Source organism: Anser anser, assembly GCF_964211835.1.
Source record: "Anser anser genome assembly, chromosome: 7".
Taxonomy (NCBI): domain Eukaryota; kingdom Metazoa; phylum Chordata; class Aves; order Anseriformes; family Anatidae; genus Anser; species Anser anser.
This window is the reverse complement of record NC_139727.1, coordinates 19,125,014-19,151,571: the sequence shown is the minus strand read 5'-3', so window position 1 is coordinate 19,151,571 and position 26,558 is coordinate 19,125,014. Positions and strand designations below refer to the sequence as shown.

Genomic DNA, 26,558 nt, shown 5'->3' with positions numbered 1-26,558 from the left:
ATAAAACCTGGCTGTGATTTCTCTCCAGGGACCTTAATGATCTTGCCACTTTCAATAAACATTTATAGAAACTACTGCCAGCCTGTGGATAAGAGAAACTTGTATGAGAGACTTTATCTTCCAAAAATACTTAAAGACCAAAAAAAAACCACCCTCTCTTCACAAGAAGATCAATAGAAAATGTCAAAATGTAGCATTTGTTGGGTAGCTGGAGCTGAATTACAGTACCAGACATTTGCATTGTAGGCATGCAGTAGGTATGTTTGCTTTTCTCACTTTGAAAACTGCAAATTGGAGTTATGCTACAATTGGGACCAGTGAAACAATGAGTGTGAATAAAAGCAAACTCTAAGAGATAAGATGGAAATTAAGCAGGTAAACGCTGTTCCACACTCATGCCATGCGGGTACAGTATTGCGCAGTACTCATGTTTGCACCTCTAAGAAATTTCCATTTTTTCGCATAAAAAAATCCAGATATGAAGCCGAAGCTGCCTTCTTCGCTAACCTGAAACTGTCTGATTTCAACATCATTGACACCCTTGGAGTTGGAGGGTTTGGACGAGTTGAGCTGGTAGGTAACCTTTTCTTCTTTGAACTTTGTGTGATGTTCGGGAACCACTACTGTGTTATGAGTCTTTTTATTTTTCTTCAGTATTACAATAGAATTCCCAGAAGAGAAGTATGTGATAGGATTATATATTTTCTAATGGTGGAAGAAAGCTGCATGACATTTCTGGGTAAATAAAAACGAATGAATAAATACTTTGCAGTAACTGAAAAATATATACTAGGTTGAGGAGAGAGGAGCGCGTGTTGTTTCTCTCTACATGGTCATGCATTGAAGCAATACTGTTTATAACATTGATTGTCTTTTAGCAAGAACCTGAATAGTTGCACAGCTGTTGAGTAAGTGATAAGATTGAAAGAGCAAAAAAATCTTAAAATCTTGCTTAGCAAAAACTGGAATAATGGTGCGATGTCTCCTCTAAGCAGTTTCTGATTCAGATCTAGGGGTAGATCTACTTGATTATCACGGAAACTGTAGATTTAATTATAATAACAATTCACAGAAAAATAGTATTTCACTAAAGATTCTGTGAATTTTAGTGAAAAAGCAAAAACAGGGCTTGCTTTTTGCTCTGCTTAGATTTAGAACTACGTAGTCTTTATTAAAACAAAATCTGAGCAGGAGGAGCATGGATCAGCAGCTGTTTTTTGACCATTTGTAATACCATGTAAATACAAAAACTTGTAATAGAAAGAAGGAGCTTAGTTTACATCAACATGCTGACCAAGGAGGAGTTTCTGATACTGAACACCAGTACAGTATGTTAGGAACTCCTTTAAGTTAGGAGCAGAAAAGTGAACATTTACTGCTGCCACCACAAGATTTATGGGAAATCCTTATTCTGTAACCATATGAGAGCCCCAAATGACTTTTTTACATTATCTGTTTATTGCTGGGAACTGGAAAACTGGCAAAATAAGTAGTTCGGTAATTATTTGTGATGTAATGGATAAAATCAGTGTTAAAAGTGGAAGTCATTCTTCCATATGATTTGTTTCTAACTTTTCCTATTTGGATTTATGTAAAACTGTGAAAAACAGAGGACATCAATGAGAACTTTGATCCCTTCCTAGGTTTTTGTTTTTATTTATTTAATATTAGCAACAGTTGTTTTGGAAGATAGTCACCGGAGCTCATGTGCAGCCTGGGAAGGATGTCCTTTCCCTGCTCCTTCTACAGTCATGTTCTGCAGAGGAGACTCTAGAGCAGGAGTTTAATTCGGGTGGTGCTCAACCTCACTTATGAAGGTCTTTCACCATTATAAAGTTCAGGAGATTTGCTTCCTAAGTTGATAACACCACTGGGTATCAGCCCGAGCTAACCAGTAGTGAGGGACCTACCATTTGGGGGCTTGTTTTGAATCTTGGAAGGAGCTTGCTAGGTTTATTTTCATTTCTAAGATGTTTTTTTGGTTGATTGGGTGAGTGGGTGGGGTTGTAGGGTTTTTGGGGGGTATATTTTCAAGCTTTGAATACCTCACGTTGTTCCTGGGAAGGTGGATGAGTTTGTCTTCATGGGGGGTTGCTTCAGGTACCCTAAAAACGAACAGATGTGAAAAAAAATTGTACTGTGTTATGGGTGATGGTCATGAGTCCACTACTTCTGGTTGCATTCAAAGTTAATTTGGAAGCTATAAGATGTTGAGAAAAACTAAATATTATATAAGCATGACATCTGGTCAGGTGTGAAGAAGAGCAGGAATGAACATGCTGTCACTTTAACATATCAAATCAGAATCAGGTAGAAATATTTAAATCTTTGCGGAGTTCCAAAACTCAGAAGCCTTCAAGAAGCCCTGGTTCCACCTACAAAGCCTACAAAAGGCTAGTGATGGGAGAAACATTTCGATCACCATTTAGGATTTTTTTCAAGGATGAGTTTAACTCCCCTTGCCCTTGCTCTCCTAAGCAGGGGAATGCTAGTTAAGGTCATTTTCTGGGTAAATTATAAGTACACCGGTGAATCAGACAAAGAGCCTTCTGCTTTCTCATCAGCTTAAACCACTTCCCATATTAATTTCCTGTTGTCAGTTTGTTGGTGACACTGAAGTTGCTTGTGTGGTGTGATTACAGTTATTCCCTGCATTGTGCCTGGGTGAATGATCCTGCCACATGAAGGAGGAGGGGACAAGACTATGTAGGGGACAAAGGCATTTTCCTTTGGGAAAGGTGTTTCAGTAATCAAGAGAAGTGAGATGGGGAAGAGAGGAAAATTGCAGGAAAATGTGAAGGTATAACATACCAAATGACTTCTTCAGGTACTGCTCCTGAAGTGAGCATGATAACAATTTGCATTTAGCTTTTCAGACTCGCCAGCAGAGCTAAGTGTCTCAAGAAAACCTTATATTTCAGATTTACATTCCTAAGATTTTTAGTTAAGTAGGAAATAAATATGTATTACATCACTAAATAGTCATATATGTCTGCTAAAGAGACTGTAGCAGTTCTTAATTAATACTGAATTACTCACAGAAGGGTAAAAATATTTAAAAGTTTAGCTTAGCACTCATGATTTCGTTATTTTTCTTTATCACCAAGGCAAATTATGTTAATACTCTCTCAGCTTTAAAAAACTTAAGTACCTTTACGAATTGCCATTTCATTGTTGAGTACTGGAAAAATGAGGTCATTATGTTATTAAAACAAGAGAATATTTTCATCAAAGCTGAGCCGAGAATTGCTAACTCTTGTTTCTGTCTTCTGTACAAAAAACATGTTTTATGATTTACAGCCAGAAATGAACTAATGCAAAATGTGTCGGAGGACTTGACTCTTTTATTCCTTCCATGTATTACTGCATCTTGCTAATGCACAGCAGTGCTGGAATTTGTTCCTGAAAAACACTGCAATTTTTACACTTTCCAAGAGTAAAATTGATCAAATAAATAAAGTCCATTGCAAGGAAGAGGATTTTTATAGCTTAACCCCAGCTGCTGTGGACAAGCCCCCCAGGGCATCAGTATACCCTTCCAGAGGGCCACTGGCGGTGTCTGGTTGGAAACTGGAATGTCTGGGTCTGAGTTTGGGTCTTGCTGGCCAAAGGCAAATAACGTTCCCATTTGCATGCATTTTTTAATGTTCTGGTGTGGCCTGTGTAAATACACTTCGCTGTTCCAGGCACCTCCATGAATGCTGGCTGTTTTCAGCGTTCATCCCATCAATGAATTTATATGGTAGTACATGTCCTTCAGGCCAGAGAGCCTGTTAGTTAAGTAATTTTCAATTCTATGGAGATAACATGTGGAAATATCTTTTTGTCTTGGTTTTGTTCCTGTAATAGAAAGCTTATTCCCTGTGGTGAGAAGTCCTGGTTAGCACATGTGGGACCTTTTCTAAGTAGTTTTATTATCCGTATGTCAAGAGAAATTTCCAACAGATTTGCGTTGCTGTTGTACGTAGTTGGCCCAGATTTTTAATGGCTACCTGATGCCTCTTACAACGTGTCTTGTCCTTGTGGCCGCTGTTCTGCTCCTTTATCCCCAGCTGGACTTTGTCTGCAGTCAGCTTTTATCCAGGCTGCTGTTGAGGGGGCAGAGCAGCTGAGCTGCCCCATGCTGCTTGCCCTGGGAACCAGCTCTGCCACTGAACAGGAGCGGCATTTCTCGTTAGGCAGAAACCGCATCGCGTCCTTGCGTGTCAGTCAAAACACGGTCTGCCGAGTCTCCCGTCTTTCCACACCGTTTGCATTGCAGTTAGCTGTGAATATATTAAATTGCCATGAAAATAGGCAATAAGGAGTTTTTCCATGTGCTATCCACGGAAAAGAATTATCGTAGCACTGCTTCTAAACACTGACAGTGAAGTTTCTGTAGCAGGATCATCGAAACAAGTGACCTACGATAGTGCAAACAGAGCCATTTGTGTGCGTACAGCACGAGCTGTGTGACACTCAGTGTTTAAAAAAAAAACAAACAGTGGGTTCGAGAGCCCATAGTCTGCCCAGGGCCGGCTGGTGCCACATTCCTAGGGCAACCCTTCTGCATTTCGGAGAGCTGCCAAGACGGTGCAAGCAGCCCCGGGACATCTCTTCCTGTGCCTCTCACCCAGCTTGTGGACACCTCCCTTAGCATGGGAGAAGGGAAATAATAGGACTGGACTTCTTGTGTTTAATAGCACAGATTAACAGATGCATCCACTATTTTTTGCTGCTCAGCTTGTCAGGACTGTGTCAGCTGAACATCTTCTGTGTTGGGATCCGGGTGCCTCAGTAACACATTACAACAGTGAATGAATCTATCGTCTTGGGTTTGTGTCCTGCAAAGCACTACTTTGCAAAGGACAGACATGTAGGTCAGGTGTTCTCAGCCTTCATAAATAATCTCTTCTGAACTTATTGCTCTTGTCTTTGCTCTTTAATTTCCTTTTAATTTAAGTCCTATGTTTCTAATCATCTGCCCCAGGTCACGTGTTCCGGATTTAAATCAAGATTATTTTAGACAGCTCTGAAATAAATGTATCAGAGTATCTGAACATACAAGGTTAGAGTCATTATTGCTATGAATCAGTTCATGTAGATGATGGCTGAGTACAGGTAGACTAAAAATCAGGTCCAGGCCTGAACGCGTGCCTTGGTTATAGTGACGTGCAGTTATCACTTTGAACAATCACTCAAAGAAGGGAGAAGGAGATTTTAAATCTCTCCTGTTATTATAAAATTGCAAAAATAATGTTTCCCCCACACCCCATCCACCCCACACCACTGAGGCTTAGTTTCAGCTACATATTTCTCACTTCTCAGGGCAGATATGCTGGCGAAAACCTACAGATTTATACACTACCTCTGCACGTAGGCGAGCTTGGAGGGAGCTGTGCCTTCTGCACTGCTTTGGTAACACATGGTTCGGGGATCCTGAGAGCAACAGTATGAACAGGCAGATTAAGGACAGGCCCAACTTTTAGCCCTGACTTGACAAAATATTTAATCATATATTTCAACGTTTGGCAGTTTTGCGGAAGTCAGTGGCACTTAGAGCACATATTTCAACCATATGTTCATTATATCTTGGGCTGGAAGGGACCTAAAGAGATCGATCACCGTGGCCCCACAGCAGAATCAAATACACTTAACCACTTCTGACCACTTTTCCCTGATTTGTCATTGGAAGTCTGCAGGGCAGAAGGCTCCCAAGGCAACTTATTCCAGTGCCTACCTGTTCCTCACTGCAAGAAAAGTTTTCCTGATATTTAACACCTCCCAGCCTGTCATTTGTTGTTCTCGTTTCAAGTGGACCTGGGGGCACTTTCTTCCCTTCTCATGCAGTAGAGTTGTATATATTTGAAGACCATTATCACATAAACCTGAAATACTCCCCTTTAGGAAAAACAAATGTTCTTCGTGTGAGCTTGACATGTAATTCATGCTTTCTACGTAGGTGGTCATTATGTTTCCTCAGTTCCCAGTTGGTTCTCCCCTCTTTTAGCACTGCCCCGGACAAGGTACGTTAGTCCAACCTGTACCTTCCCATGGTCAGGTAGAGCAGGACAAGTGCAGCTAAGTGCCTTTGCCGTCACTGAATTGCATCCCTTTTATTTCAAGCCATCATTTCAATTTGTAAAAATCAAATTTAATTCCCTTGCTCTTCTCAAAAGCACTCATAGCCCTTTCTATCTTGATTTTAGTATGTGCAAAGTTAATAATATTCTTCCTGTTTCATTATCCAAACCATTAATGAAAGTATGTAATGGTGCTATATACTAGACAGACCCCTTTGAAGTCCTCCTTGTAACCTCCTTTCAGCTTGATCATGGCCACTAAAAACTAAACTCCTTTACAATATGGAGATTAATCAGGGCATACACATAAAAACTTAGTTTCTGCCACATTTTACTGGGACTATGCAAGACCTTTTAAAGTGAGCAGTATGGCATTTTTCATTTTTATTTATGTTTTAAGAAAAATCTGGCCACAGATGATGAAGTGCAATCAAATTTATTATAGCCTCTAGCCTTTTTTTGTAAATGAAAACATTAGTGAATTAATTAGATGGCAAGGCAAAAAAACCTGTAATTGTCTTCCAATAGAGTGACAGACGCATAACTCAGACATTTATCAGTGGAAATTTCCAGTTGCATAGCTATCGTTTTGTTACAGCTATTATGAAGCTTTTCACTACAAAGATCAGTCTTCTCTTAAAAATCTTTGAAATGTTTCTTATTTTTAATTGTTAAGAATCCTTTGGTCTCCATCTTTCTGAAAGGTTGTGTGCTTTGGGTACAGTCAAGGCAAGAAAATTGGTTTTAGTGAAGGATTGGAAGATCAGGTACCTGAGTAAATCCCACATCCAGACAATAATGAAACTACAGCTGTGGAGCTGAGCAAAATGCTACTTATGAAGGTTTGGCCTTTTTTTTTTTCTTCTGCCCTTCTTGACTATATGCAGGATGCTTAATTTGAAACATTTGAGTGATACTGTCAGATAGGGCTTTTTTCTTTATTTTTCCTTTGATTTTTAATTCTCGATGGACTTGAATACATCTTTGGCAGGTGTTACTTTGTAGATTGAAATATATTCTTGGGACTTGTCTGCTAATGGAAAGGATGTTGTCATGGTTTGGAAAGATGAGACACTGTTTGTAGCACATCAAATATTGTTGGAGTCCTGATCAGGATATGAGTTGTCAAGCTGGAGGCTTGGGCTCACGCTGGAGGTAGGAGTAAGATGTAAAAATAGGTGCCGTATTATGGACAAAGCCAAACTCAGGAGTGGGGCTGGGGTTGGAGGTTTGAGACTTTATGTCCATCTCATATTTTCAGGAAACCACAGTAGTGAGTTTTTCCATTCGGTTTAACATATTTTAACTATATAACCCTTCTTCTGGTATTTACTTTTTACTGGAATGATTTTATGCATGAAACAGTTTACATTCCTCACTGGTTGTTAGCCTTTTCCTTCTAGACATTTTTGAAAAAAAAATATTTACTTCTGAGGTTTAGAGAAAGGCGTGAATTTTAATGCATTTCCCAATGTCCTTGCTTATAAAAAACTTAGTTGTTCACGCTGTCAAGCATTGAATAGCAATTTTCAGTACAGGGATCAAAACGTAGAATTATGTATTTTTAGCAAAAGTCAGAATTTGATTAAGTAACTTAAATTGTTAAATAGCTGAGGTTTTCTCAGGAACTTGAATTTTTAGTACATATTTATTTGTACTCATGGAGTATAATTTTGCAATGTATTTTCCCATGGAGTCCCATAGCACTCTGATTGTGCTGTATGATAGGATATGATATTTAGTTCTTCCCCAACCAGATGAATCTAGACTTTTTTCAAAGAAAATGAGGACAGCACAGACAGTTTCCACCCTAATGCCCATTTATTTCATTCTTGGATTCAGCCTTCAAAATTTCAGCCTACAGTATATCCCAGAAACATAATTTTTATTCTATATTTTTTTTTCATCTTAAGATCTTTTTTTTTTAGTCTCGACCCAGTCTCATCCAGCCTGATCGCCATCCCTATTCACACGTGGGCCCCATAAGCTGCATTCTTCCTCTTCTCCCAACAGCCTTGATCAAAAACTTGTTTATGTGATATTGAGCATGAGGTGGAAAGGATAGAGTAAGAAGCACTGGGTAGCTTGCTTATTATGATTTGGAGATGCAAGCTACAATTTCTCTCTAAGCCTTAGGTGAGGAGAGCAGCTGAATCTGGCCTTAAGGAGATGAGCAAAGTATCTTTAAAACCTTAATGGAGACATCTGAAATACTTTGAGGAATAAATATGAGCAAGATATCTCCCCCCTTGCCTAATAAAAACAAATGCTGGCAAAAAAAGCAAGTTGTAAGGCAACAAATATCATTCTGGGGAAGTCTGTTTCATCCTGGGAGAACAGAAGTATATTTAGTACTAAAAACACGCTGTACTCTTTTGCTGGGGGGAAACGCTGCTGCTTTGTTCGTGCAGCAGTTCAGCTGTTGGGATTAGGAGATCTCAGCTTGCCTTCTCGTTAGCCTGTCTGCAGCCCAAGTGCTGCGCTCAGCAACAGCTGCTGCTATTTTTGTTGCTTCAAATGCATCTAGTTGGGAAGCCATGGAAAATAAAGGACCCTGTGCATACCCAGCAAGCAAAAGCATTTGCGCTTCAGTTCCCAAGCGCTGCATTGAGTCAGTTGTTATTTAACGTGATACAAAGATATTCATGCTTCATGATAGCCCTGATTTCTCCATTATTTCCAAATAAAGCACACATAAGTCAGCTAGCAGAAGCCCTTTAGGAAGGTGTCTAAACTACCATCTTTGTTGTTACAGAGGTATCGCCGTGCCCACAGTGGGTGTTCAGCAGGAGACATTAGCAACAAGAAACTTGTCTGTCAGCAGTGTACACAAGACTTCAAGAAAAGGTTCTGGCCAGCTCCTAAAGGATCACTATCACTGAGCGTTTAGGAAAAAGCCACATCTCCAGAGTAAAATAAATGTTTTTTACTTGCACAAACTCTGCTCACTGTGTGTTCTCATTTAGCTAGGAGCCAGGCCAGCTACCCTGAGGATTAGTAGAAAACTCTGAAGCTTATGAGCAAAGTTTTTGTGAGCGTAGTGTCCAGAAGCTGCAAGAATTCATGTTCAAATATGCTCGTTCCGTCAGTTAGAAGAAATCTGGGCATTTTTCAGTGGCAAATGCCATTCAAATCGTAACCTCTATTTTAGCTGCCAAAATGTAGGAAGGATAAACTATAAATACGAAATGTGTCCAGGCCTGCTTCCATGCCCATGGGTCTGTTGCTCTTTCATGTCTTTCATGGCTTTAAGGGTCTACACAGAGTATCATAGAGGAAAATATTATCTGGGTCAGCTTCTTAGAGAAAATGCACAATCACAACTGCACAACAAATGCACAATTTTGTCTTATAAATATCCATTTTCCCCCAAAAAAACTGAAAAAGCACTAAGGTAAAAACCATGTTTATTTGCATGTGAATGGTAGCTGTGTTAACAGACCAGGCTTTGAACGCACTGTGTGTTTTGGAAGTTGCAGAAGTTTGTACATCATAAAGCAAAGCAACATTTTTGGAGTGGCTGCAACATTTTTCTGTAAGCACGGGGAGCGCAGGAGAAGCCAGCTAAGGGCTAAGGAAACAAGGACTCAGAAGAGGAAGAGAGAAGGGACTTCTTCTCTTGTCCTTGTCATTCTCCTTCTCCCTCTCCATCTCCTTCTCAGCTACTTTTCCTGTCCTCTTCTCCCCTGTGTTTGCATCTTGTCCTAATCTTGTAGCTTTCCTCTTGAACTTACTTACTGAACTCACCACCAAGGCATCTTTGCCCACTTCGTAATGGATTTTTTTAAGTTTCTTTACTGAAGCAGCATTATTTTCTGAATGCTGAGAAGTTAAATGTAGTCCTGTGAGTGTAAATTATTAACAGCAAAATTAAGCCTGTTTCCCTGACTTTTCCTCATGTCCTCTTAAAGGACTTTTGTTGAATGTATTTGCAGATAGAGACCCATCTGTTTGGGTTCACTCAGGGGTGGCTTTGTCGTGATGACACAGGCTGCCAAAAAAGTACCTGCTGACCTGGGTATGGGGCATCATACTGAAGCACAGACAAAGAGGAGGGGATGAGGCGATGACTCAGTGTGGACAGTGCTTCCCAGGTGGCATGTGGCTGCCACCATTAAATTTTGATTCTGCAGTTGCCTCACTTAGTTATAAACAAGGTTTCTGCTGTTATTTTTTGTCACTGGGATGCAGCTCACTTCCTGGGTAACAATCCTGCAGAATGACCTGATGTAAAGCATTTTACTTCCCTTACCACTGGTTTTGTACATCACCGTTTAGGGTGGTATTTGGGCTTTATTTCACCATGCTCCCGACTGATTTTCTTTTGCCTTTTGACAAGAAAATGTACTATTGTTCCACAAATGAAAAGGATTAGACCCTCCTACAGAGTGTCATTTCTAACAGAGGGCAAGAGCTTACACAGACTGACCAGGAGGGAGCCCAACCAGGATGGAGCCTGATCAGTAGTACCTATAGGTTTATCAGGATTCACTTTTTGGAGGATTTTTGCACTGACAAAGATGGTACGGGCCTGTGGTCTGCTATTGGTGGAGTTTTGCTGTTCAGCCTGCTTTGAATTCAGTTTAGCCTGTGCGAGAGGCAGAACTGCAAACATGGACCATGTGCTGGAGCACAATGACGAGGTGGCTGCATAATGGAAGGCTGAAGAATATCTGTGAAAGCAGGGAGAAGGGGAAGTATAACACTGTACTCAGTGTTACAGATTTAATTTGTAGTTTTTTCCCTGCCAGTGGGCCTTTCAGTAAAATATGCAACGTTATTATTTTCAGTGAACATGGACATTTACACTGGCCATGCTGTTTGCTCTTACTCTCAGTGCTCTACATCTCCAAAAGAGATAATTTTGCACTGGTGAAAGGGCAATGACTATGTAAGGACAAAGCAAGAAGAGGAATTAGAAAAGAAGGAGGGAAGGGACTAGAAATGCTTTTTACTTGCAAAAAACTGAGAGAGTTGGAGGCTGCTGGTTACCCTGTGTCAATCCTCTTGGAGAAAAATGATTGAAACCCAAGGCTCCAGCACGTCTCCACCAAATCAATAGTCCTGGGGCCTTTGAAATTTAAGACGTTGCTTCAAATTGTGTCAAAGCTGATCTCCTGGGCTGTATAGCAAAGATGGCTCCTTTGCAAACTGCCTGCCTTTTCCATTTCTCTAAAGCATTTAGGAGATTTTTGTGGTGGGTTTGTTTGGAAGGCTGAGCTTCCTGCCCAGCATATCCACCTCCCTCTGAGCTGAGAGACAAAATCTTTGTGGTTTTGTGGCTTCATGTGCTTTTTTTTTTTCATTATATTTGAAGGACAGGGTGTTCTTAGCAGCCCATTCTCAGCATCCCAACATTAATCCTGTATTTTAAAGTAAAAAGTGCAGGTGACTCTTGGATTTTTTTTTCAACTTTTGTAATTAGATTGGAATTAGACATGTTCTTTTTTCTATAAATTACCATGAGCTTAACATTAAAAATTACTGTTTATAGGAATAGTAGAAATGATCTGGAGATGGCCAGCTTTACATCATAAAAAAATAGTCATCACAGTCCCTCATTTGGCAGTGACAGCAGAAACTCCAAACCAAGGGGAGGACTAAGGCATGCTGGAGAAGGAGAAGTCTGCGGGATTTGTTGTCCAGGTGGACAACCAGCTCAGAGAAAAACATAGGAAGGAAAGTGATCCAAAATTCAGGCCTTAGATTTTGTACTTCAGCAGTATGTTTCAGTGCATCAGCACATTTAATGCAGATTAATCCCCCCATGCTCTCAACTTCTTGCAAATCCTCTGCATTATGAAGCATATTAGGAGAAGGAATGGAAAATTTATATAAATTCTCCTGTGGCATAAGGTCAAAGTCTCGCATTAGCTAATTGTAGCTGCTTGTTTGTTCCATATTTAAACATTTGTGTCAGTGATAACATTATCAAACGCCAAATAAAAATGCTGCCTTTTGCTTCCTTATAGTAATTTCTTTTCCTGTACTTCTTTTGAAGGTGTACAGGTAAGTATAGGAAAGCAGATTACTTCCTCAAAGTAGTCCAGGCATACATGAAAAAACAATAATCAAAAAAAAAAAAGAGAGAGAAATAACTTTTCTAATGAAAGACACAAAAATTTGACAAGTAGTCAGAATACCTGTTATCAAAATGTTACACCATAAGTGGACAAATTTAGATTTATGCTTATTTCACTTTATAATTCTGGAATTCAGTGATCTGAGACTCCACCCAGTTGTCATGTTTATTTTTAACACTGACATCTAGTAAAGATTAACGTTAGAAAGGGAAATATGGATTTGTGTTTTGACTAAGTTTAGAAGTGCTAAATATCATTTTATTGAAAATGTTTCATGTTCAAACTGACTGACTAGTCTTCAAGTTTGCTAGCAGATCTACTTTCTTGGCTCCCTTGTTCATTTATTGTTTGTTTCTGAACAACCTAACCAAAAAAAATACACACTAAAAGAAAACAAATCTGATCTGTAACATGTGATATGGCTTTGCACAGACTTTTGTTTGAAATAATTTGCATGGCAGCTGATTACACTTCACTGGATGGGTGAGGTTGATGAGGCTGTCCAGCAATCTGGATTGCCATCCAAAGGAGGAGGGATGAATTCTCCAGAAGTATATTTCTTAATCATACTAAAGCTTAATGTTTTTTGGGTTTTTTTTTGCAAGATTTAGTAAATTTTGGTCACCCCAAGTTTTTCCTTACCTTCATCATTGCTTCATCCCCTGTGTCACTGCCCTAATCTCCCCATTCCCCTGAAACAGCCTGGTTTGATTTAGATTGGATAATGTCAAATAATTTAGTTCAAACAGTTGAATTAAAGTCCATATGCCATTTGTTTATTCAAAATGAAAGAAAAGAAAAAAAAAAAAGCTCTAACCCCAAACCAAATACATTTTTATCACTTTCAGTCTGGAGTAAATGCAGAATTTCGTTCTGCTTTGAGCTGTGGTCAAAACATGTAGCAGAGCAGCATCGTGCAGCTCCAGTTCAATAAATAACCAGGGAGCTCAATAAATAACCTCAGAGACGAGGAAAAATGTTTTTCTTTGTTTTATGTGGATTGTTTAGGTCTTTGTACCCTGTCTCCATGAAGATTAAATGGCGAGCACAGGCTTCATGCAAAGATAATAATTATGAGTCTCAGTGTGAGATGTAGAATAGTGCCTTTGGAAAAAGAAGTTTCATGTGGGATTGGAAATGCTTGTGGCTGCAGGGAAAATGAAAAGCCACCAATATGATGACAGAAACCCCAAGTGGTTTTAAAACAGGCAGATAAATACATGCATACATATATACATACATGCATATATGTTAATATATGTACTTGAGCACACCAATATTGCACCAAGCAGTGATTGCAAACCTAAAATCAGATCGTGGAACGGGAAGGTACTTCTCTGAAAGCAATAGCAAAATGGTGGCAAAATTGAGATGTCCACAGGTGTTTTGAGAAACATAAGAGCAATCAGGAAGTTCATTCCATCTTCAGATTTTCCTGACTTTATTAAATTCATTAGTCCTAAACCATGTCATACAAATTACACATCACAAAGTTCTGCAGCTTCTGTTCTCTAGCAGGCAGAGACAAGATTTATGGTGGTGATGTGAGCTATAATGTCTGCGTTTTGGGCCATTGTAGATGAAAACACTGAAACAGCATTAATGAAGAATTTGTAATGAAAATATTAGGCCATAGAAGGTGGATTCTCCTTTATTAGTGTATATTTCTTAATCACTTCTAGTTGTGTTGGGAATCTGTGTGATGTGTCTCTTTGCCATCTGAGAATCATCTTTTTGGATCTGATCTCCTTAAGCTGTAGGTGCCTTGGTGTACATCTGGGTACCAGTCTGATTTCTGACAAAGACTTGCTGCTGTAGATGCCATCCCTCCTTGTATTTTCCGTGTAACCTGAACCATTACCACACAAATACAGAGGAAACTGCTCCAGGCTATGGTTGTAGAGGCAGCCTGGGAGAAGTTTTGAAGGTGTCACATCTCATATTTCTGTTATTAAAAAAAATATAAAGATAGACAATATATTAAATAAAATGCCGTTGCATTAATGTTGTCTCCTAACTTAAAAGGCAAGCTGAATTCCTGATGAAGCTCATGACAGACAAGATGTTGTCTGCTGGCTGAGGCCAAATTCCTGCAAGAAAACCAAAATAGAAGTCACCAAGTGGCACCTCTTACTGTAAGCGTAATGTTTTTCCCAAGCACTTAACTGGCAATATTATGGTGAGCAGCTGATGAAGGAATTTAGCAAACTAAGAGGCTTGGTAGGCCAGTGATGAGGCTGCTTTCTCATTTGGTGGTGACTAATAGGGGATGACCAAGATGGAAAGGATAGTTCAGTAGTAGTTTTCTTTGGGATTTGTACCTGTTGCTTAGAGCTAGCTGGGAATGGTTCAGGGTTCAGAAGTTACCACGGTAACATTGGCAAGCAAACAAACTACTCCCTTCAACCTCATCTTGGGAAATCAGGCTAAAAATAGGTTGCTGAGGCTTAAGGTTAAAAGTAAAGACGTGACAAAGCAGTGGTGTTAAAAAGCCAGCTCCACTCATCCCTTAAAAACATCCAAGGACTGCGTTTCCCTGCCAGAGGCGGTACATGTGTTACTAGTTATAGAAGGCTTTATGAAAGTTGTACATTAGCTAGCAGCATTTTCTGACTTGAAAATAATGCTGACAGTTGGGTTTTCCCTTCAACAATAAGTTTTGGAAATGGCTTTTCAATTTAACGGCATACCCTCGTAGCAAACAGCAGTACCTGGTGTAGCAATGGGTTAAAGTCTGCTTCATATTCAAATGAAGCTGATGCCTGAAGAGGTACGAAGAGAACATAAATATGGGGCAAAAGAAGAGTTTCCATTGGTGAAATGTTGGATTGTGCAGGAGGTGACCTGTGTGTGACGGCAGAAAACATGTGGCGGGAATGTTCAGGCTCTACAACCAAGCTCTTGTTCAAGTGCATTGTGCTTTTCCTGAAGGAAATTTGTTTTTCAACTTTTCTGAAGGATAGGTGGTGAGCCCATGCAGTTAGGCTGTCACAGCTTAGTGAGGGGATGTGCCTTGCTTCTAACCACTGCATTTGCCTACTTTACCCAAGGTCCAGTTGAAAAGTGAAGAGTCAAAAACGTTTGCGATGAAAATCCTGAAGAAACGTCACATAGTGGACACGAGACAGCAGGAGCACATCCGCTCAGAGAAGCAGATCATGCAGAGCGCTCACTCGGACTTCATCGTGAGGTACTGTCCCTCTGTCCCACACACTGCCGTGATGGAGCAAAGGACGGCCAGTCTCAGCATTTGATAAAACCACATAGGTTTTATCCATGCATCATTAAAAAAACACTTCAGCCATAGCTTCCCTGCAAGTGACTGCAAATACAGCATATAGAATAAGTTTGTTTTTTTCCAGGAAAATATGAAATTATTCTGCCAATAGGGAATCGGGAATTTCTTCCCAAGCCTAAACTAAATCCATGTCTTAACTGATTTGCTTGGTCCTTGTGCTGTGCTAACATGGCTTTGTGGCTCCTGGAGCAAACACATTGCCATCCCAGATCATGGGCAGATTTGCTGATGCCAGCGTGTGATGCTCCACGTAGACATACACACTATGACTTAGTGTTGCCCCTGCTCAATAGGAATTTTCCTCTTTCTTCTGAATTTTCCATCTCACAAAAGGAAGCTAGAAGGCACGGTTTCATCTTTGGAGATCATGTGCTGTTATGCGAATAACCGGTTGTATCCATTGCATATTTAAGGTATATTAAGTAGACTTGATTCATTGTCCCTTGACTCATCTTGAGCAAACGCACTGAAGTTGTATGCTTCCTGAAACTTAAGCAGATGCAATTCTTCAGGGAACAAAACCAGGTGTTAGTCATTTTTGTTTGTTCTGACCCTAATATTGAAGATTTCTGATGCCTCAAGTTTATGAGTATCTGTCTGCAGGAAGGAGAAACAGTCCTTTTATATGTTTTAGGTCAGGATCAGAGTGCTGGGCGGTCAGGACCTCTGACGGGGTAATGCATTTCCCCAGTCTGGAGCTATCTAAAAGACAAACCTCATGTCTAAGCCAAGGATGCTTCATCCCACCCCCAAAGAGGTGGGCTGAAGCCCTTGGCTTTTGCTGAAAGAGATCAACCCCTCTCCCAAAAAGTGTTGGAGAGAGGCGTGCTAACCCAGGAGAGAAACCAAACCACTGTGACAAAATGTAAGGACAAGTGCGTGGCAGCGGCGGCAACCCATCAGCTGCTAAGGGGGTATTTCCTTCACAGGCAGAACCGCTGCGAGTGTTGGCCAAAAGCCTGGCTGATCCCTGGGATTCCCCAGGAGCCCAGGCTTCACCTGTGATTCATTGGTGACAACTGCACGCTGACATTGTACCCGGCTGCAATTTCCTTCACACTGTAATACTTGATTCACAAACATGCCCCCGTTACCTAGGCTAGAGCCAAATATACCTTGCAGGCTATTTCAGCCTATGGATCTATTTTCTGAAGCCTGAGCTGGCTTAATATGTTGGTGTAAAGAAAGGTGAAATGCAGAGCCAGCCGACCAGAGGGACATCTTAACACCATTTCCAGAATACCCACTCCTAAATAAAAAGCCTGAGCCTACAGACATTTGCTTATGGAGCCACTGATATTCATAGCTAATAAAAGAAATACACCGAAGTTCCTTATTTCTAAGTTTTTTGTTCTTTCAATAGGCAAGTGGGGAAAAAGGGTGCAGTGATCATAGGTCTAGGGCAGAATCACACAGAATTATAGGGGTTGAAAGGGACCTTGAGAGATCATCGGGTCTGACCCCTTTGCCAAAGCAGGTAAATGCTTTGAATGCTGAGAAACAGTGATAAGATGAACTTTGAAATGATCCCAGTCTTCTTCTTGTTCCAAAGTGAGCCCAAAATGGAAAAGGTGACAAGAAGACAGGATGAAGGAAGAACTTTTTCCAGTGCTTTATGGCCTGGCAGTTTCCATCAAAACTCAATTTTTGATTCAGTGCAGCCTTCACAGCATGCCAGTGTAGTGGACTTCAGTCAGGCTGAGTTATTTGCTGCTGCTATGTCTGGTCATATATTCCTGTTTTTCTGTGTCTGTCTCTAGCTATAACATCACTATATATGTTTATATGGTATTATATAATTATGTTACACTATTACTTGCATACGCATGTAAAATGACCTGTCCACTATTGACAAAGCAGGCAGTTCAGATGTAGGGCTAAACTGAATCCCTTTTTTTCTTTCCATATCATGCAATATTTCCTGTCCTTTACAGTAACAAGCCTCCCCTAAACACTTTTAGTACCCTTAGACATCCTGCACTGGGGAGGGACTTTCTAAACCACAAAGCCCAACCTTTTCTTATTGCAGCTGCTGGAAACTAGAAAATCTTCACTGGCTTATCAAACCCCATGCCCGCTTTTCCCTCTCACTTCTCCTTTTGCAGCTCCACAGGGATTTGGAGTTGTCTTCTACTTTCTGTCCTAAATTTATTCATAGCCTGTTTATATCCTTTTTTGGGCCAGGCCTGTAGCTGAGAAATTTTTTTCTGGGTACTACAGGCAGAGATGTTGCCATTTTGGTAGACTAATTGTGTTTTGAGATGTTAGGTTAAAGGTAGGTTTAAAATGATCTTGAACCAAGGACAACCTCTTGGATAACAGAATGGGAAAGACAGAATTCCTGAAGAATAGAATTGTTTTCCTAATTCTTCATGAAACTGTTTGCAAAAAATCTTGGAAAAGTGTTTCAGTTAGGTTTTTAAAATGCATTAAGCCAAGAAAAAAAAAAAAGAAAAAAAAAGCCAAATATCACTCAATAAAATTTACTCATAGATAAAGTAACAACTTTACAGAACAAAATGCTATGTGTGGATTTGGTAAAGGAGCAAGCAAGTGTTGAGCCACGGATGTCTGCAGCGGATCTGCAAATATTTAGATGAGTAAGAAAATGAAGAAAGGAATGAATTCCAATATTGTGACATTTCAAACTTATAACTTCTTGATCTACTGAAATACTGTGGTTTCATACTTCATGCTGTACATCTCATGTATAAACTTTGCACTTCTGTTAAAGTTGATAAACAATATTTGATTGGCCAGATTTGATGCCCATAAGATGTTCTGGAAAGTAAACTTTCAGCAGGGCTGCCTTAAGTAGAGAAAGTAGTGCTTTATTTCAGTAGCATTTAAATTAACAGGCAATCAAAAATATTTAATTATTCATATTTGGGGTTCTTGAAGATGTAGGTTTTCTGTAAACCTTAATGTAGATGAAATGATGGTATTGTAGTATAAATTTTCTTCTGTCCAACTGGCAAGAATATGATATTTTTTTCTTAAATCCATAAATTTTAAACATATGAAGTGGCCAATTAGTTTGATCCAACTTTTCTGAGATGCATAACTGAGGTTTTAAATGTCAACATAGGTAATATTATAGTAAGGGAAACTAAAACACAAGTTTGTTTTTTTCCATTAAATTTCATTGTGGCCACATATAGTACATTCTAGCTACAGAATATTTCACAGGTAGATAAGCACTGAGCATATTCTGTGATTTTTTTATTTTTTTAATCTTATGACCTCTAATGCATGTGAAAGCAGGGAAGAGTGAGATTGATTCAGACAGCAGTAACAGACCCTGTCCTAGCTTCAGCAGGACAATCAGCAAGTACCCAATGTCCTGCCCACATCACAGCTGCAGTTGTTGGAATTTTTTCTGTTAAACATGTTAAAAATGTATCAGGTAGCTGCTGCTAAGCTGTGTGCTGTGCTATGCAAAGACACACAGGAAACAAATTCTGTCTAGCATCATGATGTAGAGGCATACCAGACCCAAGTTTTGCCCTTTACCTTAATATTTAACAGAACGCCTGCAAAATGAACCAAATCCTGCCTTTTTAAATATTTTTTAACCCCCTGGTCTATCATATGGCCTAGTCTTAAGGTGCCTGATGGGTTTCCTTTCCCTGACAAGCAAATTTCTTCCCCTCCCCTCTTTGCCTGTCTTCCTGCAAGTCTTTGAGATACTGCTGCCCACCTCAGAGCTTTGGGGGGAAAAATTGGTTCAATATTAAAATCAAATGAAGTAGCTGACATTGAATTCCCTATGTTTATTTCTGTAGTTTCATAGTTGCATTTGTTTAATATATCACATTGAGAAGGAATATGGGTTCATAAATCCTGGCCCATCTATCTCTTTAGCCAAATTTTCCTCCACATTCAGTCCCGGGGATAAAGAGGAAGGGTGCATTTAGATACCTAAATGTCAGCAGGTTCTCTTTAAACTTGACTAAATCAGTGGTTTTAAGTTCTGAAATGAATCACAAATTGGGCAGCACTTCCTTGAAATGGAAGAAGGAATACTGCAGATCTACAGCTGTATCCATAGCATGAAGAATAAGATGATACAGACATTATTAAAATGGTAAGAAAACTTATTTTTCAAGCAAATCTGGAAAGCCAAGTGTCAGGTTATGCCATTAGAAGTGTCAGACTTTATATTTAGTACTCAGAGCAATTGTAATTGCTTCTTTTGCTGTGATATACTTCATTAATTGAGTGATATCCAGCTGCCAACTGGTCACAAGCAGTGTTCCCCAGGGATCGGTATTGGGGCCCATCCTCTTTAATATCTTTACTGATGACTTGGATGAGGGAATTGAATGCACCCTCAGTAAGTTGGCAGATGACACCAAGTTGGGGGGAAGTGTCAATCTGCCAGAGGGTAGGAAGGCCCTGCAGAGGGACCTGGACAGGATGGGTCGATGGGCAGAGGCCAATGGGATGATGTTCAACACGGCTAAGTGCTGGTTCCTGCACTTTGGCCACAACAACCCCATGCAACACTACAGGCTTGGGGCAGGGTGGCTGGAAAGCTGTGCAGAGGAAAAAGATCTGGGGGTGTTGGTCGATGCTCACCTGAACGTGAGCCGGCAGAGTGTCCAGGTGGCCAAGAAAGGCCAACAGCATCCTGGCTTGTGTCAGGACTAGTGCAGCCAGCAGGACCAGGGAGGTGATCGTCCTTCCTGTACTCTGCTCTGGTGAGGCCGCACCTCGAGTACTGTGTTCAGCTTTGGGCTCCTCAGTACAAGGACATCGAGGCCCTGGAGTGTGTCCAGAGAAGGGCTACGAAGCTGGTGAAGGGCCTGGCACACAAGGCCTGTGAGGAGCGGCTGAGGGCACTGGGGTTGTTTAGTCTGGAGCAGAGGAGGCTCAGGGGAGACCTCATTGCTCTCTGCAGCTACCTGAAAGGAAGCTGTGGGGAGCTGGGGGTCGGCCTCTTCTCAGAGGTAACTAGTGATAGGACTAGAGGGAATGGCCTCAAGTTGCGCCAGGGGAGGTTCAGGTTGGAAATGAGGAGACATTTCTTCTCAGAGAGAGTGATTAGGCATTGGGATGGGTTGCCCAGGGAGGTGGTGGAGTCACCGTCCCTGGGGGTGTCTAAGGAAAGGTTGGACATGATTTAGTGGGTGACATTGGTGGTAGGGTGATGGTTGGACCAGATGATCTTGGAGGTCTTTTCCAACCTTAATGATTCTGTGATTCTATGACTCAAATTCCCATCTTTTTCTGCTGAATTATTTCCCATGCGATACAAAGGACTGATGAGAGATTGAAATGATCTTCATAAATTCAGCACTAGCTCTGTAAGATCCCCCCAGTCTTGTGGTACTTCCTGGGATGAAGCACACGGTCTGTGACAAGTGGGAACAATTGGCACCTTGACTTTTACAGTCAATGTTATACTATTTTCTTGTTTTCCAACGCTAGGCTCTACAGGACATTCAAGGACAGCAAGTACCTGTACATGCTGATGGAAGCTTGTCTAGGTGGAGAGCTGTGGACAATTCTCAGGGACAGGTGAGTTTTAAAAAGTTATTGTCATAAAAAGCTGAATATTTTTTAACACGCCTTCAGATAACCAAGGGTCTTTTTCATGTGCAAAACCTGTCTTACTGTGTTATGTTTAATTTAAGATCCCCAGAAGATGAGGAAATAGTTTAATATTTCTGTTCCTATGCAGTTGACTAGAGACAAAGGGAATCCAATTATAACTGGGAATACCCTTAGGACTGATTTAGGTTATTTCCAACATGTACAAGGCTTTATATAAATGGAGACTTAGCTCAAGCTACTTTCTCATGACATCTCTACAAACCTGGAAAAGATACAGAAAGTAATGGTGGTAATGATGATAATCATGTGATAAATTGTATTCATGATAAGTGTCTTCATCTCTGAAGGGTATTGTGTTCACACCAGAAGTACTCCATACCCCTGAATAGTTGATGGTTTATTTTAATGTTGGCCTTTTCTGATCACAGAGATTGCAGCTGCATCCTCGGTGCCCGTGCAGCTGTTTCTCATGTTTGGGAGCCTGTCTGGAGGTTCAGGCCCTTGATAGGAAAATGGGGGACTGTCATAAGGGTGTCAGAGACTTTGGGCACCATGTATGAAGGCAGGCAGTGACCCTGCAGGGTGCAACCAGGGGTTGCAGTAGATGCAGTGGTGATTTCACTCTCACTGTAGACTTGCAAGATATGGTTGAGAGATACAGTCCTTCCAGCATAGCACCTTTATGCATTGCTGACCTGGCCTTAACTGTGGACTTAAAAAAATTAGTGGCATTAATCAGATATCACATTTGCGAATAAAATCCATGGGAAAGTGCAATTTAGATGTAAAAAATGCAAAGTCCTTCGAAGACTTCAGAGAAATCAGTATTTCCCATCCTGTCGAAAGACCTGCATTTTTCATTTCAGTGTATGAAATTCTGTCCCCCCGACTATGAATAGCAGCCTCCACATCTGTCACAGAGACATTGCAATAAGCCATAAACCATAATAAACCATATCTATTAACATTTCTTAATGCTTATGAAGCAGTCAGGTATAATAGCAATGAAGACCACAGGAAATCTCAGGAGGAAATCAATAATTCTTTGCGGGGGTTGGGTCCAGCTATATTAAGGGCCATTCGTCAACGTGGGACACAGGATCATGCATTGAACCTATAGCTTAGCATTATGTGATTGGGGCATAGAAGTGCCATGGAAAAAATAGTCTGAAAGCATGTAATTAAATACTGCATCGTAATGCACAAGCAAATGTGGTCCTGGTATTTCCTGTCTTTGGAGGATTTGACCTTGCAGTGTTTTGTTTTTGTTTTGTGTGTGTAGGCAGGAGGCAGGTGGAATGTGGGTTGTGCGGGTGTACATGGTTCGTACACATAACACAACGGCAGGGCAGGGAAGTGTGCGAGCAATCACATATAAATATGCAATAGAATCATAATTGAAACATGATTTAATTAAATTTGGAAAGTGAAAGAAATGCATTGGAAAGATTGATCAAAAAACATGTATGAAATTATTTTTAATTAATTATCCATACAGAATTTTTATAATTTTTCCTTCTCCCATAACCATGCCTTCTCTGGACCATTAAAAGGAGAAGAGTAGCAAAGTTAGCAGGTGCTAGAATGTATCCTTCATCTTTGTCAGAGCCTGATAATTCCATCTTCAATTCTCTTAGCTTTAAATTGTGGTTCTGCTGCCACCTAGCTTAGATGCGCTTCTGAGCTCAATCTGCTCCAGCCAGAAGCTCAAGGCAGGTAGCAGAATATACTTTGCTTTTGAAAACTGCTTACAAACTTGTACTCAAATGAGGATCAGAAAGCACACTTAATGCTGAATTTACGATTAACACTTCAAGTCCCAGCAAATGCATTTTTTCTGTCTTTTGTCGCAGTTATGAACATGAGTATGGGAGTTCTTGATCTTCACAGTTCAAAATCCTTTCAGCGCCTAAAAGTCAAAGATTATAATAAAGAAATCACCTTTTACATAGAAGACACTTACTTATAAATTTCAATTCTAAAAGATGTAAATATAAAATAAAAATTAGAGTATTTTAGATTTAAACATTTGATATGAATGTCAATTGAAGGCAAAGAAGCTAACTTAAAAAATAGAAATACATGTAAATTTATCTGAAAAAGTCAGTTTAGCAGCAGTCATTTTCCAGGTACTGGGTGATTCTACTGGACCATATGGATATTTTAACAGTAAGATGAAGTCCAGAAAGGGAAGAGATTGGATCGGCTTACAATACAGTTTTAGGCTGTTAAGAAAAAGAAATTCTAAATATAAAGAATTGCTCTAGGTAGAATAAATATAGGTTAACTACAGCTAGAATAGCTCACCTCTTGCAAAAATCAAGCCCTTACTTTATGTCCATGATGGTGATAATGACCTGTAGAAACAGCTCAGTCCTGTACCTAGAAATCACTTTATCATCTTTCTCTTTCTTGTTTTACACAGAGGTTCATTTGAGGATTCGACAACCAGGTTTTACACGGCATGCGTAGTCGAAGCTTTTGCATATTTGCATTCCAAAGGAATAATTTATAGGGACCTCAAGCCAGAAAACCTCATTCTGGATCATCGAGGTTATGCCAAACTGGTAAGTGCCTGCCGTGTCTGGTTTTGCCAAAAAAAAATATTTAAATTAAAGACGCCATTCCTGTCTTCTAGTACTGGACAAGTAGTGTTACGGGTAGAGAAGATGGAATTACCCACAGAGGGTCAGAAAAAAGTCCACACAACCCAAGGTCCAGTCTCTGATGGTGGCCATCAGTAAATTTTGAGATACGATCAGGGCCAGAATATCGTCACTCATCACTGGGATGTTTTCCCAGCCTCCAGCAGAGTGAGGCTGTAGCTGAGCTGGAAAACGCTAATTCTGGCTAACATTTGAAATTCAGGGCTGCAGTCTGGAAGCATTTAGAGAAGAGCATCTGGAGAAATCCATCTAGTTGTTTTGGAGCTACTGAAAGACAAAAGGATATCGTTAGGAGATGGAGAGGACTTGCATTTGTGCGCTTCATAGGTGTCAGGTGAAATTTTTTTTGCAAACTATTGTTTCTGAATAAGTTCCTTTGTATAAGCAAAAAAAAAGCATCATTCTTAATGGAAGTGTTAACCATGACCTTGTCATGGCACAAAATTATTATTTTTAATTGCTCTGGATCGTCAGACTCTGTTGCTGAACTGTAGCTGATTCAGCTTCTTGCTTTAGCAAGGGGATTGGAATTTGGTTTGTCTTTACTTTTGATAGCATTATAATGTCTGCAAGTTATAACTTTTCATGGAAGAGGTTACATTTGTTCATTGTAGCAATTCACATATTGCATCATTAGCACCATTTCTGTAGGAGTCCCTGCATGCTCTTTGTCCTTCAGCTTTGTATTCTTTTCATTATCTATCAGGAAAAACGTGCATAATCAAATTGTATCCATGTCCTGTGTACTGCCATTCTGGGTAGTAGCAGACACTTTTAAGTGGCTAAAGCCACTTGTGCTTTAGCACTGATGACAAACCTGACTGATCTGTGCCAACTCCTCTGAAGTGACTCTTGAAGGCTCTCCCTGAACCTGCTCTTCCCAGAGTGTCATGGTGCTCCTCAGTGCTGTCCTTCTACAACATCCACCTCCTCAAACCAGGATGGGAGCACCTGTGTTAGATCTCCACTCCCCACATTAAAGTGTTGCTGATGGATTTCACTGTATTGAACTGTTCATGTATATTGTTTTTTTGAATCAAAAATCAATGTAGAGGTGTCCTGCAAATAAAGTACACTCAGAAAGTCTGAAGACTGAAAAAGTCTCTGTGAACCCATGGAGAGGGGAGAAGAAAAGAAAGACTGTCCTTGGTAGGAGGTGCTGTCCCACCCCTTTTGGGGAACCCCTCTTTCTAACTAATGGGGATCTGGGCACTTGGGAAACCATCAGTGAAGGATAGGATGACACAACCCTAAAAGAGCTGTGTCCAAGAGGGGCTGACTCCATCCATGAGGCTCACAATGGGGCAACATCTCTGTCTCCTGGATGGGGGACTCTTCCCTGCCTTTGAGAAGGGAAACCTGGGAGTCAGTCAGTCAGGGAGAGGATGTCAGTCTTTGGGAGTGGTAAGTCAGACCATCACCATTATGGGCCTTTACAGCCTTGTGGCAGCCACCATGTGTCACCATGATACTAAGTTTAATGAATAACAGAAGAATAAATCCTCTACAGCATTTCACTGAAGCTGAGGGTTCCAGCAAGGTGTCAGATGATAGAGGTAGATTAGGTGCCAGACTGTCCTTCTCTCCACCCGAGTAGGATCTGGACCAGGGTCTGCTGTTCCCACCACCAGCCCCCAGCTCCTTAGACATTTTGATCTCCTTGGACCCATCTTTGGTAGCACAGGAAGTATCACAGATTCCACAGCATGACTGATCCTTCTTGTGGGTTTGTGACCATTCAGGATGGCAATACTGATGTGCTGTCCCTGACTAGTGGAGGAAGGTGTAGGAGCATTTCATAGCCATCAAGGGACAGCAGAGTGTGCTACAGACCACAGCTCTGGGCAAGCACAGCACCGAGGCAGGGGAGGGCAGAGCTAAAAATACACTAAGCCTATTAGCCTGAGCTCTTCTCAGGCCCCAAAGAACATCTTTGGTTCCCTGTGTAGTCTCATTTTCCACAACTGCCTGTAGCATGCTCTGGTGTGCCACAGGGGTACTGCTATAAGGGTACATTGAGGCTTGTGATCCCACCAGCATGTTGCATCATTTTCAAATAAATTGTTATTACAACCCTCTTTGGATTGGAATAGAAATCTGAACTTCTCAGCAGATGCTGCCATGATCTTGTATTTAGCCTGAATAGCTCTTGCTCAGGTAAAAGCTAGGACTTTAAAACAACAACAACAACAAAACAACTTGATCTGCAAATGATGTGAAGTTACACGTTCCAAGAAATGCTCAGTGTTGGCATTTGTTCTTCTTCTCTCACAAGAATCTTCTTTTTTGCATTATGAAGGGTAAATCAGCAAAAAGATCACTGCAGTTGTCTGGTTCTTGAACAACCCACGATGTTTTCATTGCAATAATATTCCCATAAGGAAATCTTCTTTCTGCATTGCTTCACTTCAAGAGGAACCGAGTGCATGGCTGAAATTCCCTCTCTTGCTCTGCCCTGATGCTATTCTCCTCCTTTCACAGGTCGATTTTGGCTTCGCAAAGAAAATAGGATTTGGAAAGAAAACATGGACTTTTTGTGGAACTCCAGAGTACGTAGCCCCCGAGATCATCCTGAACAAAGGTCATGACATTTCAGCAGACTACTGGTCACTGGGAATCCTAATGTATGAACTCCTGACTGGCAGGTATGGGCATCAGAGCTGGCGCAGCTGCCGAAAAGAGATCCGAATATTTCTGCCATTGTCACCCTGATTAGATGACGGGGAAGATTCAGAGCAGGCATGTGCTGTAATGGCACAGTGAAGCCTGAACATTGTGCTGCTGAACCTAATAATTAGTTTTCCATTTTAAATCACAGTTTCCATGCAGATCTCTCAAATGGCAAGATATGAACAGGCTTTTTAGGAAATGCTGTGACATGTCACCAGAA

The 26,558-nt window shown here is 40.6% G+C and overlaps 1 protein-coding gene and 1 long non-coding RNA gene across 11 annotated transcripts in view; both read left to right on the top strand.

Moving 5' to 3' along the window:
* Nucleotides 1–26,558, top strand: part of PRKG1 (protein kinase cGMP-dependent 1) — a 467,683-nt gene that overhangs the window by 430,366 nt on the left and 10,759 nt on the right. For all 10 annotated transcript variants that reach the window (XM_083843685.1, XM_083843686.1, XM_083843683.1 and 7 more), the window contains 5 exons: nt 477–573; nt 15,196–15,335; nt 20,877–20,966; nt 23,428–23,569; nt 26,150–26,313. In XM_083843685.1, coding sequence (XP_083699811.1) covers nt 477–573; nt 15,196–15,335; nt 20,877–20,966; nt 23,428–23,569; nt 26,150–26,313 — 633 coding nt within the window. The remainder of the gene's footprint in view (nt 1–476; nt 574–15,195; nt 15,336–20,876; nt 20,967–23,427; nt 23,570–26,149; nt 26,314–26,558) is intronic.
* LOC310902331 lies at nt 584–8,998 on the top strand. The gene is made up of 2 exons (XR_014586634.1): nt 584–6,904; nt 8,818–8,998. It is a non-coding gene; the product is annotated as an uncharacterized lncRNA (long non-coding RNA).